Below are 15,115 nucleotides of genomic sequence, written 5' to 3' on the forward strand. Positions count from 1 at the left end.
CCAAATTATCTACTCGCTCGCAAACAGACCATATGAAGAAATAAATACAATACCGAGAGAATAATCTTTCCGTACTGAATATATAACCAGGTGATCTACAGTATTTTTCGAGGCTCTCTTGTAAGGTGTAAAAATAATGTAGCGGGATCTCTATGGTCTGTCTTTGGACTGTTTGACAATAAACACAGGAATCCAAATAGTTCGCATAAAATTTAATTCACATTATGTACAGTCTTGATTATACATATAATTTGACAAAAAATAATCGGTTCGAGATTCAGAAGTGGCTACTTGTAACTAACTAATGGCGGTTATTAGTTCCTCATTTAAAACTGAGGTTGGTCGGATCAGTATTGTAGGGTCAGTTTATAGATTTAAATCCCGTTCAGTCAGAGACGGCAATTCGTTCCGAAGAGTCATTTTGATTTGATTCGTCCTCATTCAACCCTCTCCGTGACCGTGACGTCATTCCCAGACGGAGCAATGGTTGTTCCCGGGTACATTTCACTATTGTAATGATATAGTGGACAATGGATAATCGAGGGTGTGATACAAGGTTATTATCATTATAATAAAGAGTAATAATGTACTGGGTTATCGAGGGCACGTTTTCTCACACGGCAATTGTCAAATTATGCCGCAGACAGCAATATTCTAGACTCATCTCCTTTGCCGTACCAGTAAACTAGTGTAGGTACAGCATTTGCAAATAGGTCACTGAACTTTCTACGTTTTCTAGGTGAAATAAAAGTTATACAGTACTCGACCACATGTGACGTAAGATTGCTCATGCTCGGAAGCCGTTTGGTAAAATACCAGTTCTGAAACGAATCTAAAGGAACTAGCGCTGGGATAACGCGAAGCGTTCGACCGTGTAATGTATTTGCAAAATTATGTATTTTTCGTGGCATCAAATAATGAAAAAGCAGCATTCATACCTAAACATGCATACTTATTTTATACGTCCCAGTGGATGTACTCTGTATTGTTTTGCGTCCGCGTTTAATTTGTATGCGTGTAGGATTCAGGATTTCGCGTCCGGTATATCCTTGCCGGTACATTGTATATCATGCGCAGAAGACCCGGGTTCGATTCCTGACATGGGTACAATGTGTGAAGCCCATTCCTAGTGTCCCCGCCGTGATGTTGCTGAAATATTGCTAAAAGCGGCGTAAAACCATACTCACTCACTCACTCACTCACTGTATATCATGTCTGTTCTGCTGCAGGTTAACTTGTTAAATCAGCTAAAATGGAAGGACACAGGGGATAGCATATACATGTATTTACACATCTTCTCGAGGCAAGGGAGTTTACTGACTATAAAAGTCCAGTTTCCACCCTTGCCGAACTAGGCTGCTATTATGGAGTTACATTTTGGCTGGACTAACGAGTCTATGCATTGTCCAATCAAAATCGCGCAACGAAATCGAAATCCGGTTTGTAAACTGTAAACAGGATTTACAAATCATGTGCACCGCCAACTCGTTGTCAACAGATATTTTCCAAATCTTTTCATGTTTTTAATCAAGGTGCTTACGTGATTTGATGCAATTCGCGATGTAAGACCCGTTTTATCACAATATAGATCTTGATTTTCGATTAGATCGTTTTGACTGAGCGCCGGCATTTGGTTTGAAGCAAATGCAAGTGATGCGAGAGGTGGGATTTGATTGGTCCAAAAGAGAGGATTAGAAGGGACATAACTCGTAGTTGCCACTGGTGGCGCTACGATCGAGCCCAGTAATCCAGCCTAGTTCGGCAAGGGTGGAAACTGGACTTAACTCCCTTGCCTCGGAAAGATGGTATTTACAATGTAGCCGATGACTTCACAACCTTAGCACGTTCCTGGAATAATCCCTGAATAAATGGTTTCCCTGATCAATCATAAACACAAAGTTTCTCTAAGATCCCAGAGCATACAATTCATAAAATACTCACTTCTAATTCCACCATTGTCATCCAATTCTCAGCCTAGCCGCCATTACTCACCCCAGTCTCAGTCCTAGCAGCACTTACTCATCCCAGTCTCGGTCCTAGCAGCCCTTACTCATTCCAGTCTCGGTCCTATGAGCCTTTACTCACCCCAGTCTCAGCCCCAGCAGCCCTTACTCATCCCAGTCTCAGTCTTAGCAGCCATTACTCACCCCAGTCTCAGTCCTAGCAGCACTTACTCATCCCAGTCTCGGTCCTAGCAGCCCTTACTCATTCCAGTCTCGGTCCTATGAGCCTTTACTCACCCCAGTCTCAGCCCCAGCAGCCCTTACTCATCCCAGTCTCAGTCCTAGCAGCCATTACTCACCCCAGTCTCAGTCCTAGCAGCCCTTACTCATCCCAGTCTCGGTCCTAGCAGCCCTCACTCACCCCAGTCTCAGTCCTAGCAACCCTTACTCACCCCAGTCTCAGTCCTAGCAGCCTTTACTCACCCCAGTCTCAGTCCTAGCAACCCTTACTCACCCCAGTCTCAGCCCCAGCAGTCTTTATTCATCCCAGTCTCGGCCCTAGCAGCCTTTACTCACCCCAGTCTCGGTCCTAGCAGCCCTTACTCCCCCAGTCTCGGTCCTAGCCGCCTCTACTCACCCCCCCCCCCCCCCCCCCCCCCCCCTTCCCCCCACCATTCCCAGCCCTAGCCGCCTTTACTCATCCCAGTCTAGGTCTATTCAAGTGTCTACTGCCCCCATTCAAGGCCCTAGCCGCCCTTACACCCCCCCCCCCCCCCCCCCTACCCACCCAATTCTCGGTCCTAGCCTCTACTTAACCTGTTCTCTGCTTGCGGATCCGTGATACTCGAGGTTCCCTAATGACATTATTTTATTTAACCCTACACGTACCTTTATTTTAGGGACACCATGTCAGTCTAATATACGCTTTTCCATGTGAAATAGATACATGAAGCACCAGTATCTCATACTGGTCGTCAGACAGTGGTTGTCAAATGTTCCAGCTATAGGACGGGTGTTCATCGTTTTACTTGATGAGTGTTCGGCTGGGTCTCGTTCGCAATATAAGCAAGACCCAGTCTTGTGTACATACAGACGAATAAAGAACATAATGTGGATGGTTTAGCAATAATGCTACATGGGTTTGACTGGGCTCCTGTCTATCAAATCGACTATAAAGGCGTAGGCTGCAATTGGACGACACCTAAAAGCACTTAACATTGGTCGTCGATATCACACTGCTTGTTTGTGAACTAACATTAAAAAAGCAGTATTTTATCATTTTTATCGGCAAAAAGATGTAGTCGTGTCTTTATGTTAATTTACATTCGTAATTAAGGACGCTACGTATGCGCACCTCTAACTGGCACTGTACATATTTGTACTTTATATTTGACCGCCGCCTGTTGGCTAAATTCGCTATGCTTGTTGCGCGATCCAACATTGGAACCAGTCTATTCTGCGTCTTGCCTATCCTGTTCTTGTTCGCCATTACAAAGTACACTTTTAAGCAGTGTCATTTCGAGGAAGGGACGACATAAAGCCATTACAACATATGGACTGTGACAAGATGACAGGGCAATGGTGATCGAGGCAGTTTCCATTAACTATTCCGTCAAGGCACCAGTAATGCAACATAAACATTGTCCAGGGAACATCACCCTAATGTCATTTGATATCAGATATATCACCACTCGTCGATACAAGTTTAAAACTCCTCCATACACTTTTATCGACTCGTGTGGTTATATCTGAGGGTCAGATTCTATTTAGCATCCAACCAACTTTAGTGGCAGAGATTAGTGATGTCATTTGACAGTAACGCCATGGTTTTGGTTTGGTTTGGTTTGTTGTTTAACGCCGCACTCAGCTATATTCCAGCTATATGACGGCGGTCTGAAAATAATCAAGTCTGGACCAGACAATCCAGTGTTTGACATCATGAGCATCGATCAATGCAATTGGAATACGATGACATTCATCAACCAAGTCAGCTAGCCTGACCACCCGATCCCGTTAGTTGCCTCTTACGACAAGCATAGTCATCTTTTACGTCTTTTTTGCTGAAAACATTTTCAGCCCCGAATCTTCACGGGTGGTAATGCCATGGTAACCGATGACGTCACAATGGTGATGAAATTTCACTGTGGTATCTCATTTCGAAGCCTGTTTTGGGTGATCTATACTATATTTTCCATTCGTGCTTCGAAGGCCTGCTTGGTGATGTAAGACACTGAAGTTGCACTGTCCACGTGATCAGCTCTTGGCAAAAGTTGACGGGGAACATCTGGATGGTCAGCTGAATTTCCTATGTTCCTACACGTATTAACAGTTGAAATAAAGTCACTACTAGAGCTGTACTCCAGTTCCAATTGAAATCTGCCCTCGGTATAAGTATCCCTATTGCGCCTGCGTATTAGAGCTCATCAATGCTGACTGTCGGGATGATGGGTGTCTCGTCGGAGTAAGTTTCCCTTGGGTCAAGGTCACTCAACTCTGTGTCGCTGAAACGGAAGATGTTTGTTAATAATCTTTTACAAACCATTGAAGTTACAACCCCTCACCACACAGATGATGTCAGCAGCACACATTTATAATCGTATCGACCTTACTTTGCTATCATGAGCTTTGTACCGGGTGTATTGTGCACGTCGTCGGGTGACACCGTTGCTACCTTGCGGTCAAGGCCTTTGGGCTCGCTTTCGCTGAAAAATTGAAAATCGGCATGCTCAAATTCTTATTGGTTCTTAATTCATTTCGTTTGATGGTTTATAGAAAAGTACAAGGGAATTGCCAATATAGTTCTGAAAAGATGGTGTGTAGCTTAGTGTCCAGTGTTATCTTTTGCTGAAAAAAATTCTGGTATCGGGAAAACAAAATCTTTTGGCCTTCTTATGACGCAGTGAGTATTTATTCACACTGGGTATTAGTACACTTTCTTCGGTATTCAATATGTTTTTACTCCCTGGGGTCCAGTCTATTGGGTTCTTTACACCTATATCCGTGTGCTGCCCAAAGTGTGTGACATATCGCAGGAACTAACAACCCATTTTTGGTGCATTATTCATTCAGTAGAGTTTATGTATGTGCCATGCCTGCATTTGATAAGTAAACAAAGATTTGTAAACACATTTAGGTACGCAGTTTGAAAAGGTTACCATTGGGTTTTGGACATTTTCCTTGCGCATTTGTAGTGAGTGAGTAGGGTTTTACGCCGCTTTTAGCAATATTCCAGCAATATCACGGCGGGGGACACCAGAAATGGCATTCACACATTGTGGGGAATCGAACGCTGGTCTTCGGCGTGACGAGCAAACGCTTTAACCACTAGGCTACCCGACCACTCCCTGTGCCTTTGTACACAGGCAACCCAAAGTGATTGACTAATGGCGATTTATATGCGTACTTGACGCAAATACGCAGCCAATCTGGAGCTCTGCCATCTTTGCTTAGATAACAATAACAACAAGAAATGTATCGTGTTGTGCTCTCTGCCTCCCGCGTCTTGAAAACGCACGACACTGATGCAGGAGCAGCCATTGAACTTTGAAGGGAGAATAATACAAGAAAAAGTGGAATATTTTTTTGCACCCATTTTATACAAAATGTACAAAATTATTGCACTTATATACGACTTGCATGCACGTGCATGCGTGTTAGCGGCGTGTGTCCGATTTTATAGTGTTTGGGCTGCCATACGCAATTTAACATGGGTCTTGACTCCTAGCCGTCAAGTCCTTGTTTTATGCCCTTAATTCCGATCGTCAGGCATGGTAACTACAAGTACCTTATTTTAGCGTGTTATGTTATGAGTGAGTGAGTTTGGTTTTACGCCGCTTTTAGCAATATTCCAGCAATATCACGGCGGGGGACACCATAATGGGCTTCACACATTGTACCCATGTCGGGAATCGAAACCGGGTCTTCGGCGTGACGAGCGAACGCTTTAACCACTAGGCTATCCGACCGCCCCTGTGTTATGTTATGACGCGGCAGGGCATCGACCCACAACGTTCCCCACTCCGGGCAGACGCTCTGTCTACCAGACCACGGAGCCTAAGGGTTGGGAGGGTGCATATCATATGAATTCAAATTCCAAATTTGCATACTGTAGCATTTGAAGTGTCCAGTGACTATTGTAATTGGCCAGGCAATACTGTATTTGTTCAGTCTATTAAAAACAACAGATTAATTCAAATTCAATCGATATTAATGTGTAACAAAGACCACTGAGTACAAGTAAACGGGCATAATACCGAACCCTTCTTCTAGACTAACCTTTCTGAGCCTCGCTCGGGTCTGTCAGAAAAAGCGTCCTCTTCCTCCTCCTCCTCCTCAAGGTCGGAACCACTGGGGGTCAAGGTCATGAGCTGGCGGATGCTGGTGATCGTGTTGCCCTCTTCGATGGCGGACAACAATGGCGGTCTAGACACATACTGCTTCTCTAGGGTCTGCAGGATCTGTCCGGTCCTTCGCTTCCGGGGCTGGTCTTGGTGCTCCTCCCCCGGGACAAGCTCCACTGTGAACCTGGGGGAGATAACCACACTTTATTCCTTCACACGGCGCCACACAGCAGGATTCGACACATCAGGACCGCGTTTCACAATCGTACTTAAACATTGACAGGGCACAACTGGATGCGTGTGTGTGTAGGGTGAGTAGGGTTTAACGCCGGTTCATGGAATCGAACCAGTGAATTCGGTGCGACGAGACACCGCTTTCACGACTAGGCTAGCTGACTTGGTTGATGCATGTCATCGATCCCAATTGCGTGGATCGAGGATCATATCAATCACTGGATTGTCTGGTCCAGACGCGATTATTGACAGACCGCCGTCACATAGCTGGAATATTGCTGAGTGCGGCGTTAAACAACAAACCAACCAACCAAGCACAACTAGGCTACCCCATCAGCTCTGTGAAATGTCCCCGAGGACAATGAAGGCTTACTCGAAGCTGAAATTAATTCTCCTGGACTCCGACCTACAAAGTGTTCAACATTGACTTACGACTGTCGTAGCTGCACGCATGTTTTGTGGATCGAGTCCGTGGTCCGCTCTCTCAGAGGATACACTCACTCACTCACTCACTCTACTCACTCTAGTCACTCACTCACTCACTCACTCACTCACTCACACACTCACTCACTCACTCACTCACTCACTCACTCACCTTGGCTGCTTTGGGGACGAGGGAGGCGGCTCCGGTGGTTTCTTTGTTTCTTTCTTTGAAAAGAAATTGAAATTAAACGGAGTGCTGAATTTTCGTTTTACTTCAGTCTTCGGGGGGTCTCGCTCTTCAGTGTCCGTATTAGCGCGGCCCCTTCCTTCCATTCGCAGACGCTCGAGGCTATCCGAGATGTCGGCAATGTCAATGGAGGCTCGGCGAGACGGATGCTCTGACGTGACGACGATGGAGGGCACCTGCAGGTACCCCATTCTGCCGTTGGGCACGCTAAAGCCTCGTTCCTGTTGATATGCGGAATGCAGGGTATCCCTGGAATCGTAGTGGGATTTTCTGAAGGAAAATGGTCTCGTTTAGTGTTCAACACATGGGAATCAGTCACGTATTTATACGCTTGAGTCGAACTATCTTTGTAATGGTACAAATGATTGGGCGAACTTGGATCTAAACGGACTATTTGCGAAATTTTGTATTCAATCCTTTGTACAAGTGTTCATCATCATTAGAAATGACAAAGGAATTGTACTGTCTTAAGGGACTGAATGTCGGGGAACACACTGTCTGCAGTGGCTGAGAGTCAGGGTACGTACTGTCTGCAGTGGCTGAGAGTCAGAGTACGTACTGTCTGCAGTGGATGAGAGTCAGGGTACGTACTTTCTGCAGTGGCTGAGAGTAAGGGTACGTACTGTCTGCAGTGGCTGAGAGTAAGGGTACGTACTGTCTGCAGTGGCTGAGAGTCAGGGTACGTACTGTCTGCAGGGCCTGAGAGTCAGGGTACGTACTGTCTGCAGGGCCTGAGAGTCAGGGTACGTACTGTCTGAAGTGGCTGAGAGTCAGGGTACGTACTGTCTGTAGTGGCTGAGAGTCAGGGTACGTACTGTCTGCAGTGGGTGAGAGTCAATGTACGTACTGTCTGAAGTGGCTGAGAGTCAGGGTACGTACTGTCTGTAGTGGCTGAGAGTCAGGGTACGTACTGTCTGCAGTGGGTGAGAGTCAATGTACGTATTGTCTGAAGTGGCTGAGAGTCAGGGTACGTACTGTCTGCAGTGGCTGAGAGTCAGGGTACGTACTGTCTGCAGTGGCTGAGAGTCAGGGTACGTACTGTCTGCAGTGGCTGAGAGTCAGGGTACGTACTGTCTGAAGTGGCTGAGAGTCAGGGTACGTACTGTCTGCAGTGGCTGAGAGTCAGGGTACGTACTGTCTGAAGTGGGTGAGAGTCAGGGTACGTACTGTGTGCAGTGGCTGAGTGTCACGGTACGTACTGTCTGAAGTGGCTGAGAGTCAGGGTACGTACTGTCTGAAGTGGCTGAGAGTCAATGTACGTACTGTCTGAAGTGGCTGAGAGTCAGGGTACGTACTGTCTGTAGTGGCTGAGAGTCAGGGTACGTACTGTCTGCAGTGGCTGAGAGTCAATGTACGTACTGTCTGAAGTGGCTGAGAGTCAGGGTACGTACTGTCTGTAGTGGCTGAGAGTCAGGGTACGTACTGTCTGAAGTGGCTGAGAGTCAGGGTACGTACTGTCTGTAGTGGCTGAGAGTCAATGTACGTACTGTCTGAAGTGGCTGAGAGTCAGGGTACGTACTGTCTGCAGTGGCTGAGAGTCAGGGTACGTACTGTCTGCAGTGGGTGAGAGTCAATGTACGAACTGTCTGAAGTGGCTGAGAGTCAATGTACGTACTGTCTGAAGTGGCTGAGAGTCAGGGTACGTACTGTCTGCAGTGGCTGAAAGTCAGGGTACGTACTGTCTGAATTGGCTGACAGTCAATGTACGAACTGTCTGAGGTGGGTGAGAGTCAATGTAGGTACTGTCTGAAGTGGCCGAGAGTCAATGTACGTACTGTCTGAAGTGGGTGAGAGTCAATGTACGTACTGTCTGAAGTGGGTGAGAGTCAATGTACGTACTGTCTGAAGTGGGTGAGAGCCAGGGTACGTACTGTCTGAAGTGGGTGAGAGTCAATGTACGTACTGTCTGAAGTGGGTGAGAGTCAATGTACGTACTGTCTGAAGTGGGTGATAGTCAATGTACGTACTGTCTGAAGTGGGTGAGAGCCAGGGTACGTACTGTCTGAAGTGGGTGAGAGTCAATGTACGTACTGTCTGAAGTGGGTGAGAGCCAGGGTACGTACTGTCTGAAGTGGGTGAGAGTCAATGTACGAACTGTCTGAAGTGGGTGAGAGTCAATGTAGGTACTGTCTGAAGTGGGTGAGAGTCAATGTCCGTACTGTCTGAAGTGGGTGAGAGTCAATGTCCGTACCGTCTGAAGTGGGTGAGAGTCAATGTACGAACTGTCTGAAGTGGGTGAGAGTCAATGTACGAACTGTCTGAAGTGGGTGAGAGTCAATGTACGTACTGTCTGCAGTGGCCGAGAGTCAATGTCCGTACTGTCTGAAGTGGCTGAGAGTCAATGTCCGTACTGTCTGCAGTGGCTGAGAGTCAGGGTACGTACTGTCTGAAGTGGCTGAGAGCCAGGGTACGTACTGTCGGAATAGACTGAGTCAGGGTACGTACTGTCTGAAGACACTGTGTCAGGGTACGTACTGTCGGAAGAGACTGAGTCAGGGTACGTACAGTCGGAAGAGGCTGAGTCAGGGTACGTACTGTCGGAAGAGGCTGAGTCAGGCTACGTACTGTCGGAAGAGGCTGAGTCAGGCTACGTACTGTCGGAAGAGACTGAGTCAGGCTACGTACTGTCGGAAGAGACTGAGTCAGGGTACGTACTGTCGGAAGAGTCTGAGTCAGGCTTCGTACTGTCGGAAGAGTCTGAGTCAGGCTTCGTACTGTCGGAAGAGACTGAGTCAGGCTACGTACTGTTGGAAGAGGCTGAGTCAGGCTACGTACTGTCGGAAGAGGCTGAGTGAGGCTACGTACTGTCGGAAGACACTGAGTCGGGCTACGTACTGTCGGAAGAGGCTGAGTAGGGAGCCGGTGAAGGCGCTGCTGAGTGAGCCCTTGCTACGTCGCCTGATGCTGCTGGTCTCGGGGACGAACATACGCTGCTCCTCCAGACCAATACGGCTGTAGAGGAAGAGCAAATGTTGTTTTATGCCGCAGTATATATTGCAGGTCGTTTAAGTGGAGTTTGGTTTCTTTGCATCCTGTGAGTATCAGCCTGCTTTGAAATAAAGATAATGACTTTTTTATCGATAGTGAAGCGCCATACTATTACGTAAATGGCTTAAAATGGTGACGGTTGTGTGCAACACAACACCCCACACCCCACACACCCACACACCCCACCCCACCCACCCACCCACCCACCCACCCCACCCCACACACCCCCCACACACAAACACAACATCATGGGTACTGCCATAGCGCTGTCTGATCTCAAACGGAAGACATAATCGGCACTCTGTGAACCTGGCCTAAAGTCGAGGATACAGCGTCGGCTATATATGTCATCTTTAAGGATAACTTACGCTATGTTGAAAGTTGACCCCATGAAGTTGGGTTTCTTGGAGTGTTTTGACGCCTCGGTATAGGGAAGGTCGGGAACTACCACGTCATTCCAGAAGTGATCTTTCACGAACGGAGGATGTTTTCCACAGCATTGGTCGACAAGCGTAAACGCAACCTATGAACAATGTGATGAAGATGATTGACAGGTAAGGTGCTGACGAACAAAGCATCCTTTTCAACATGAACTAGTAATTCGAGGGGGCACGGGTGGCCCAGTCGTCTAAGGCGCCGCGATTCGCTGTCCAGAGTTGCTTCCCTTGGGCACGCCAGAAACCTTTGGTTGTGGGTTCGAATCCCGGTTCGCCCTGAATATGTTTCTAGGTTTGTCAGCACCATACCCGTGCTCGTGGGTTTCAGCAAAGTGGTAAACGCCAAAGAACTGCATCACTTCGGGCTTTCCTCCCACATTAATCCTACACGCCGTGATATGACTGGAATACTGTCAAAGCGGCGTTAAACACAACTCACTCACTAGTAATTCGAAACCACATTCAGCAGATCCTGGTGTGACAAAGGAACTCAACTCTGCACAGCGTATTCCGGCTTTCTACATCAGTTGGCCACCAAAGACCAAGATAAGCAAAACAGTTGTGATGAACGATCATTTTCTTGTAGACAAGAATCCTCTTATCTTCATGAACTCCAGATTGTACACACCTGCAATGTTTTCCTCCTATACTTTTTAGGGAGTGCAAAATAATCGAAATATATATGCTCCAACTTCACGTGCAGTCGTAAATAAATTGCTTAATTCCTAGCATCGTTAAACACAGGAAACGCTCCAATATAGACTACAAGGATCTCCCCTCACCGCCGTGTGCCGATCAAGTAGCCAATTAATGTCGAAGTCGTCATCATCCTCGCCGAACGGATTGATCAGCTGCTCAGCGACCTGTCAATCAAACGGTAGTAAATAGCAGACATATACACGTGTTTGTCAAACGTGGATCAGCTTTCGACTCACTGGGCCATTTAATATTGTTCGTTACATAATTTTATTTTAGTTAGCGCTTCAATTAATTGATTTATCTCTGAAAGAAGGATGCAAACAGGAAATCTAATGTTTCAGAGCAACTCGCTCTTTGTCAAATCTGAGAATATATTATTTGTTTCCAGTTTATCCGGGAAAAGATTGTTTTCTTCACCTGAAGCGCCCCCACAGTCCCTCAATGGACGCTATGTGGAGAGATAGCGAGATCTATAATTTGCATGCAATACACCTTGAAATACACTCAGAAAACACATTCACTGATTTCCATTCACTGGTCAGGCTCGCTTTCTTGGTTGATGCATGTCATCGTATCCCAGTTGCGTTGATCGATGCTCATGATGCCAATCACTGGATTGTCTGGTCCAGACTCGATTATTTACGGACCGTCGTCATTTAGCTGGAATATTGCGAGTGCGTCGTTAAACAACTAACAAACAAACAAACAAACAAACAAACACTCCACTGCAGGACAACTGACCTTCAGCCAGCCCATGTAGAAGAAGAACTGCATGAAAGTAAAGACAGGAATGTAGAAGTCGTATTCGTAGCCGTCGTATTGTTGGAGCGGGTCCAGAAACTGACGTCCCAGAATACACGCCGCAAAAAACATATGCACGGCCAGCGTCACAACCTGCAATTAACCAAGCGTGTTTTTTCATCGACATAAGACGTTACCTCACTTCGCATACTTTAAAGTCTTCTCTCCAGATATCAGAAGTAGTTATGACTATTGTCTTCAAGTATTTGTTTGCTCGTTGTTTAACGCCGCACTCAGCAATATTCCAGCTATATCACGGCGATCTGCACTGAGATCTGCGTTGAGAAAAAAAGTCCAGTGAACTTAATTAAGAACAGCGGTCAGGAGGTTTGTTAAAAAAGGAAATCACTATCCTGCCTGCCACGGGGCAGTTGTTGAGAGAAGGGTATCACATTTCAGTTTCAGAGCCAAGATTTAAATATTGCTGACTTGCGCCTTGGTCAGTGTCACGCCCCCCATTTTGAGTAAACAAGATGATTAGGGAAACAGGATGGTATTGAGTCAGGTGAGGTGAAATGAGGGTTTACCGTCCCGTTATTGCACATATATAGCGACGTGCACGCACGTGAGTGTGTGTGTGTGTGTGTGTATGTGTCTGCGTGTGTGTCTGTGTGTGTTTGTGTCTGTGTGTGTGTGTGTCTGTGTGTGTGTCTCTGTGTGTCTGTGTGTGTCTGTGTGTGTCTGTGTCTGTGCGTGTTGTGTGTGTCTGTGTGTGTGATGTGTCTGTGTGTGGTGTGTGTGTGTCTGTGCGTGTGTGTGTCTGTGTCTGTGTGTGCGTGTCTGTGTGTGGTGTGTGTCTGTGTGTGTGTCTCTATGTGTGTGTGTCTCTGTGTGTGTCTGGCTGTGTGTGTATGTGTGTGTGCGTGTGTGTCTGTGTGTGTGTCTGTGTCTGTGTGTCTGTGTCTGTGTGTGTGTCTGTGACTGTGTGTGTGTCTGTGTGTGGTGTGTGTCTGTGTGTGTGTGTGTGTGTGTGTGTGTCTCTGTGAGTGTGTCTGTCTGTGTGTGTATGTGTGTTTGTGCATGTGTGTCTGTGTTTGTGTGTCTGTGTCTCTGTGTGTCTGTGTGTGCTTGTTCTAGTCCGGACTGATGCCGATTTATAGTGCTAGCCCACTGAGATACCATGCCGCAGTTTAACAAGAATACCCCACTCAGACACTGACACAGTATACTGATTCCGAGCCGACCAGTCCTTATTTAACCCCCTTAATGTCGAGCGCCAGGCACGGTAAAAACAAGTACCATCTTTTAAAGTCTTTTGGTATGACGCGGATAGAATAGATAGAAAAGAAATTGCTCTTATCTTGATCAGGGTTATATTTGTTGTTTTGTAAACATTTTAGGTGCTAGGGTTCTTTGAATGAATGTTAACAATGGTTTAAATAGGTGAGACCTTTTCGGCGCTTCGAGCCTAGACTTGGGGTTTAACTGATCATTTAAAAGATTAAACATCGGACCCGGGAGGCCCGAGTCTCACTCATTATATTTATCTTTCATCTGTATTTTGTTGTTTTCTTGTTTTGGTCGTCTAAGGCGCCTCGATTCGCTGTGCAGAGTTGCGTCCCTTGGGCACGCCAGAAACCTGTGCTTGTGGGTTCGAGTCCCGGTTCGCCCCGATTATGTTTCTAAGTTTGTCAGAACCAAACCCGTGCTCGCGGTAAACGTCTGAGACCTGCATTACTTCGGGCTTTCCTCCTACATTAAGCTGACAAGCCGCGATATAACTGGAATACTGTTAAAAGTGGCGTTAAACCCAACGCACTCACTCAATCTAACTGACTGATACGAGCAAGAATTATTTTCATGCTTGTATCTATTTTTTTTGTTTACACTAGTTGATAAGATGGAGTTCTATAGAGTACGCGAACCCACCTGTGTGTAGACGAGAGGGATTGTTATCCAGTCGTACACAAAACACAGAGAGCATTTATCTCGGAACGTTGCCAGTTGCTGAAAGAGACAAACACGTAGACTAGTGATGACATGCGAGTGGAAACGGTAATTCGTGTAGACAATACATTATTGCACAGCTGACTCAATGCCAACCTTATGAGTCTATGAAGAAAGGAACTTCATGAAATAGTCAAATATTCTTTACTGTCGGCTACAGCTTATTGTGGGAATAAGCCCAATATCATGCAGGTATTGTGGTACTAAAGAACGAGTCTGGTGCAGACAAACCAATTCGGGTCGACCGATCCTTGCTTTACGACCTTAATGCCGAGCATAAGGCAGGGTAACAACAAGTACCATCTTTTAACGAATTTGGGGATCGAAGCACCGAGCTTCCGCTTCCTGGTAGACGTTTTGTCCACTCTAGACGAAGGAAGTGGTTCACACGAGCGTCGAGAGACACAGTTTACTAAGTCATGTTAGGATGCATCTCGTGAAGATGACTCGCCGTGATATTACGGAGATACTGTTCAAAGCGGCGTGACACCCGACTCACTCACTCACGCATAAAACTCCACACACACACACACACACACACACACACACACACACATCTAGAATTCCGTAATCTCGGCGTTTTGTTGGATTCAACCTAGGTATAGGAGTGGTGAAAGCGTTCACATGTCGCAATTCTCCGCTTGGTACAATGTGTAGAGCCGAAATAAGATGCCCTCCGCCGTCCAAGGTTATTGCTTGTATAACGTGATGTATGCACGTGTTTGTTTGTTTGTTGTTGAACGCCGCACTTAGCAATATTCCAGCTATATGACGGCGGTATGTTAATAATCGAGTCTGGACCAGATAATCCAGTGATTGACATGATGAGCATCGATGCACGCAATTGGGATACCATGACATCCATCAACCAAATCCACTAAATCCCGTTAGTCGCCTCTTACGACAAGAATAGTCGCCTGCTATTGCAAGCATGGGTTTCTGAGGAACTATTTTAACTCGGATCTTTCCTCCGCCGTGATATTGCTGGATCACTGCAAACAGCGGCGGAGAAGACCAACACACCTACGTTTGCATTCTTTCGCTGTTTGCTTCATA

General features: G+C 46.4%; 1 protein-coding gene across 1 annotated transcript in view; it reads right to left on the reverse strand.

Annotated features, from left to right (window-relative positions):
• Window positions 1–2,749: 2,749 nt before the first annotated feature.
• The window catches only part of LOC139472809 (bestrophin-4-like), a 34,584-nt gene continuing 22,218 nt past the window's right edge, over window positions 2,750–15,115 (reverse strand). The window contains exons 6-13 of the mRNA XM_071255287.1: window positions 13,982–14,059; window positions 12,053–12,205; window positions 11,395–11,475; window positions 10,544–10,698; window positions 10,023–10,139; window positions 7,113–7,457; window positions 6,219–6,467; window positions 2,750–4,444 (exon numbers count right to left, since the gene is read on the reverse strand). Coding sequence (XP_071111388.1) covers window positions 4,357–4,444; window positions 6,219–6,467; window positions 7,113–7,457; window positions 10,023–10,139; window positions 10,544–10,698; window positions 11,395–11,475; window positions 12,053–12,205; window positions 13,982–14,059 — 1,266 coding nt within the window. The 3' untranslated portion in view covers window positions 2,750–4,356. The remainder of the gene's footprint in view (window positions 4,445–6,218; window positions 6,468–7,112; window positions 7,458–10,022; window positions 10,140–10,543; window positions 10,699–11,394; window positions 11,476–12,052; window positions 12,206–13,981; window positions 14,060–15,115) is intronic.

The sequence above is a fragment of the Haliotis cracherodii genome, unplaced genomic scaffold (genome assembly GCF_022045235.1).
Source record: "Haliotis cracherodii isolate W230 unplaced genomic scaffold, xgHalCrac1.p SCAF_25, whole genome shotgun sequence".
Classification (NCBI taxonomy): Eukaryota; Metazoa; Mollusca; class Gastropoda; order Lepetellida; family Haliotidae; genus Haliotis; species Haliotis cracherodii.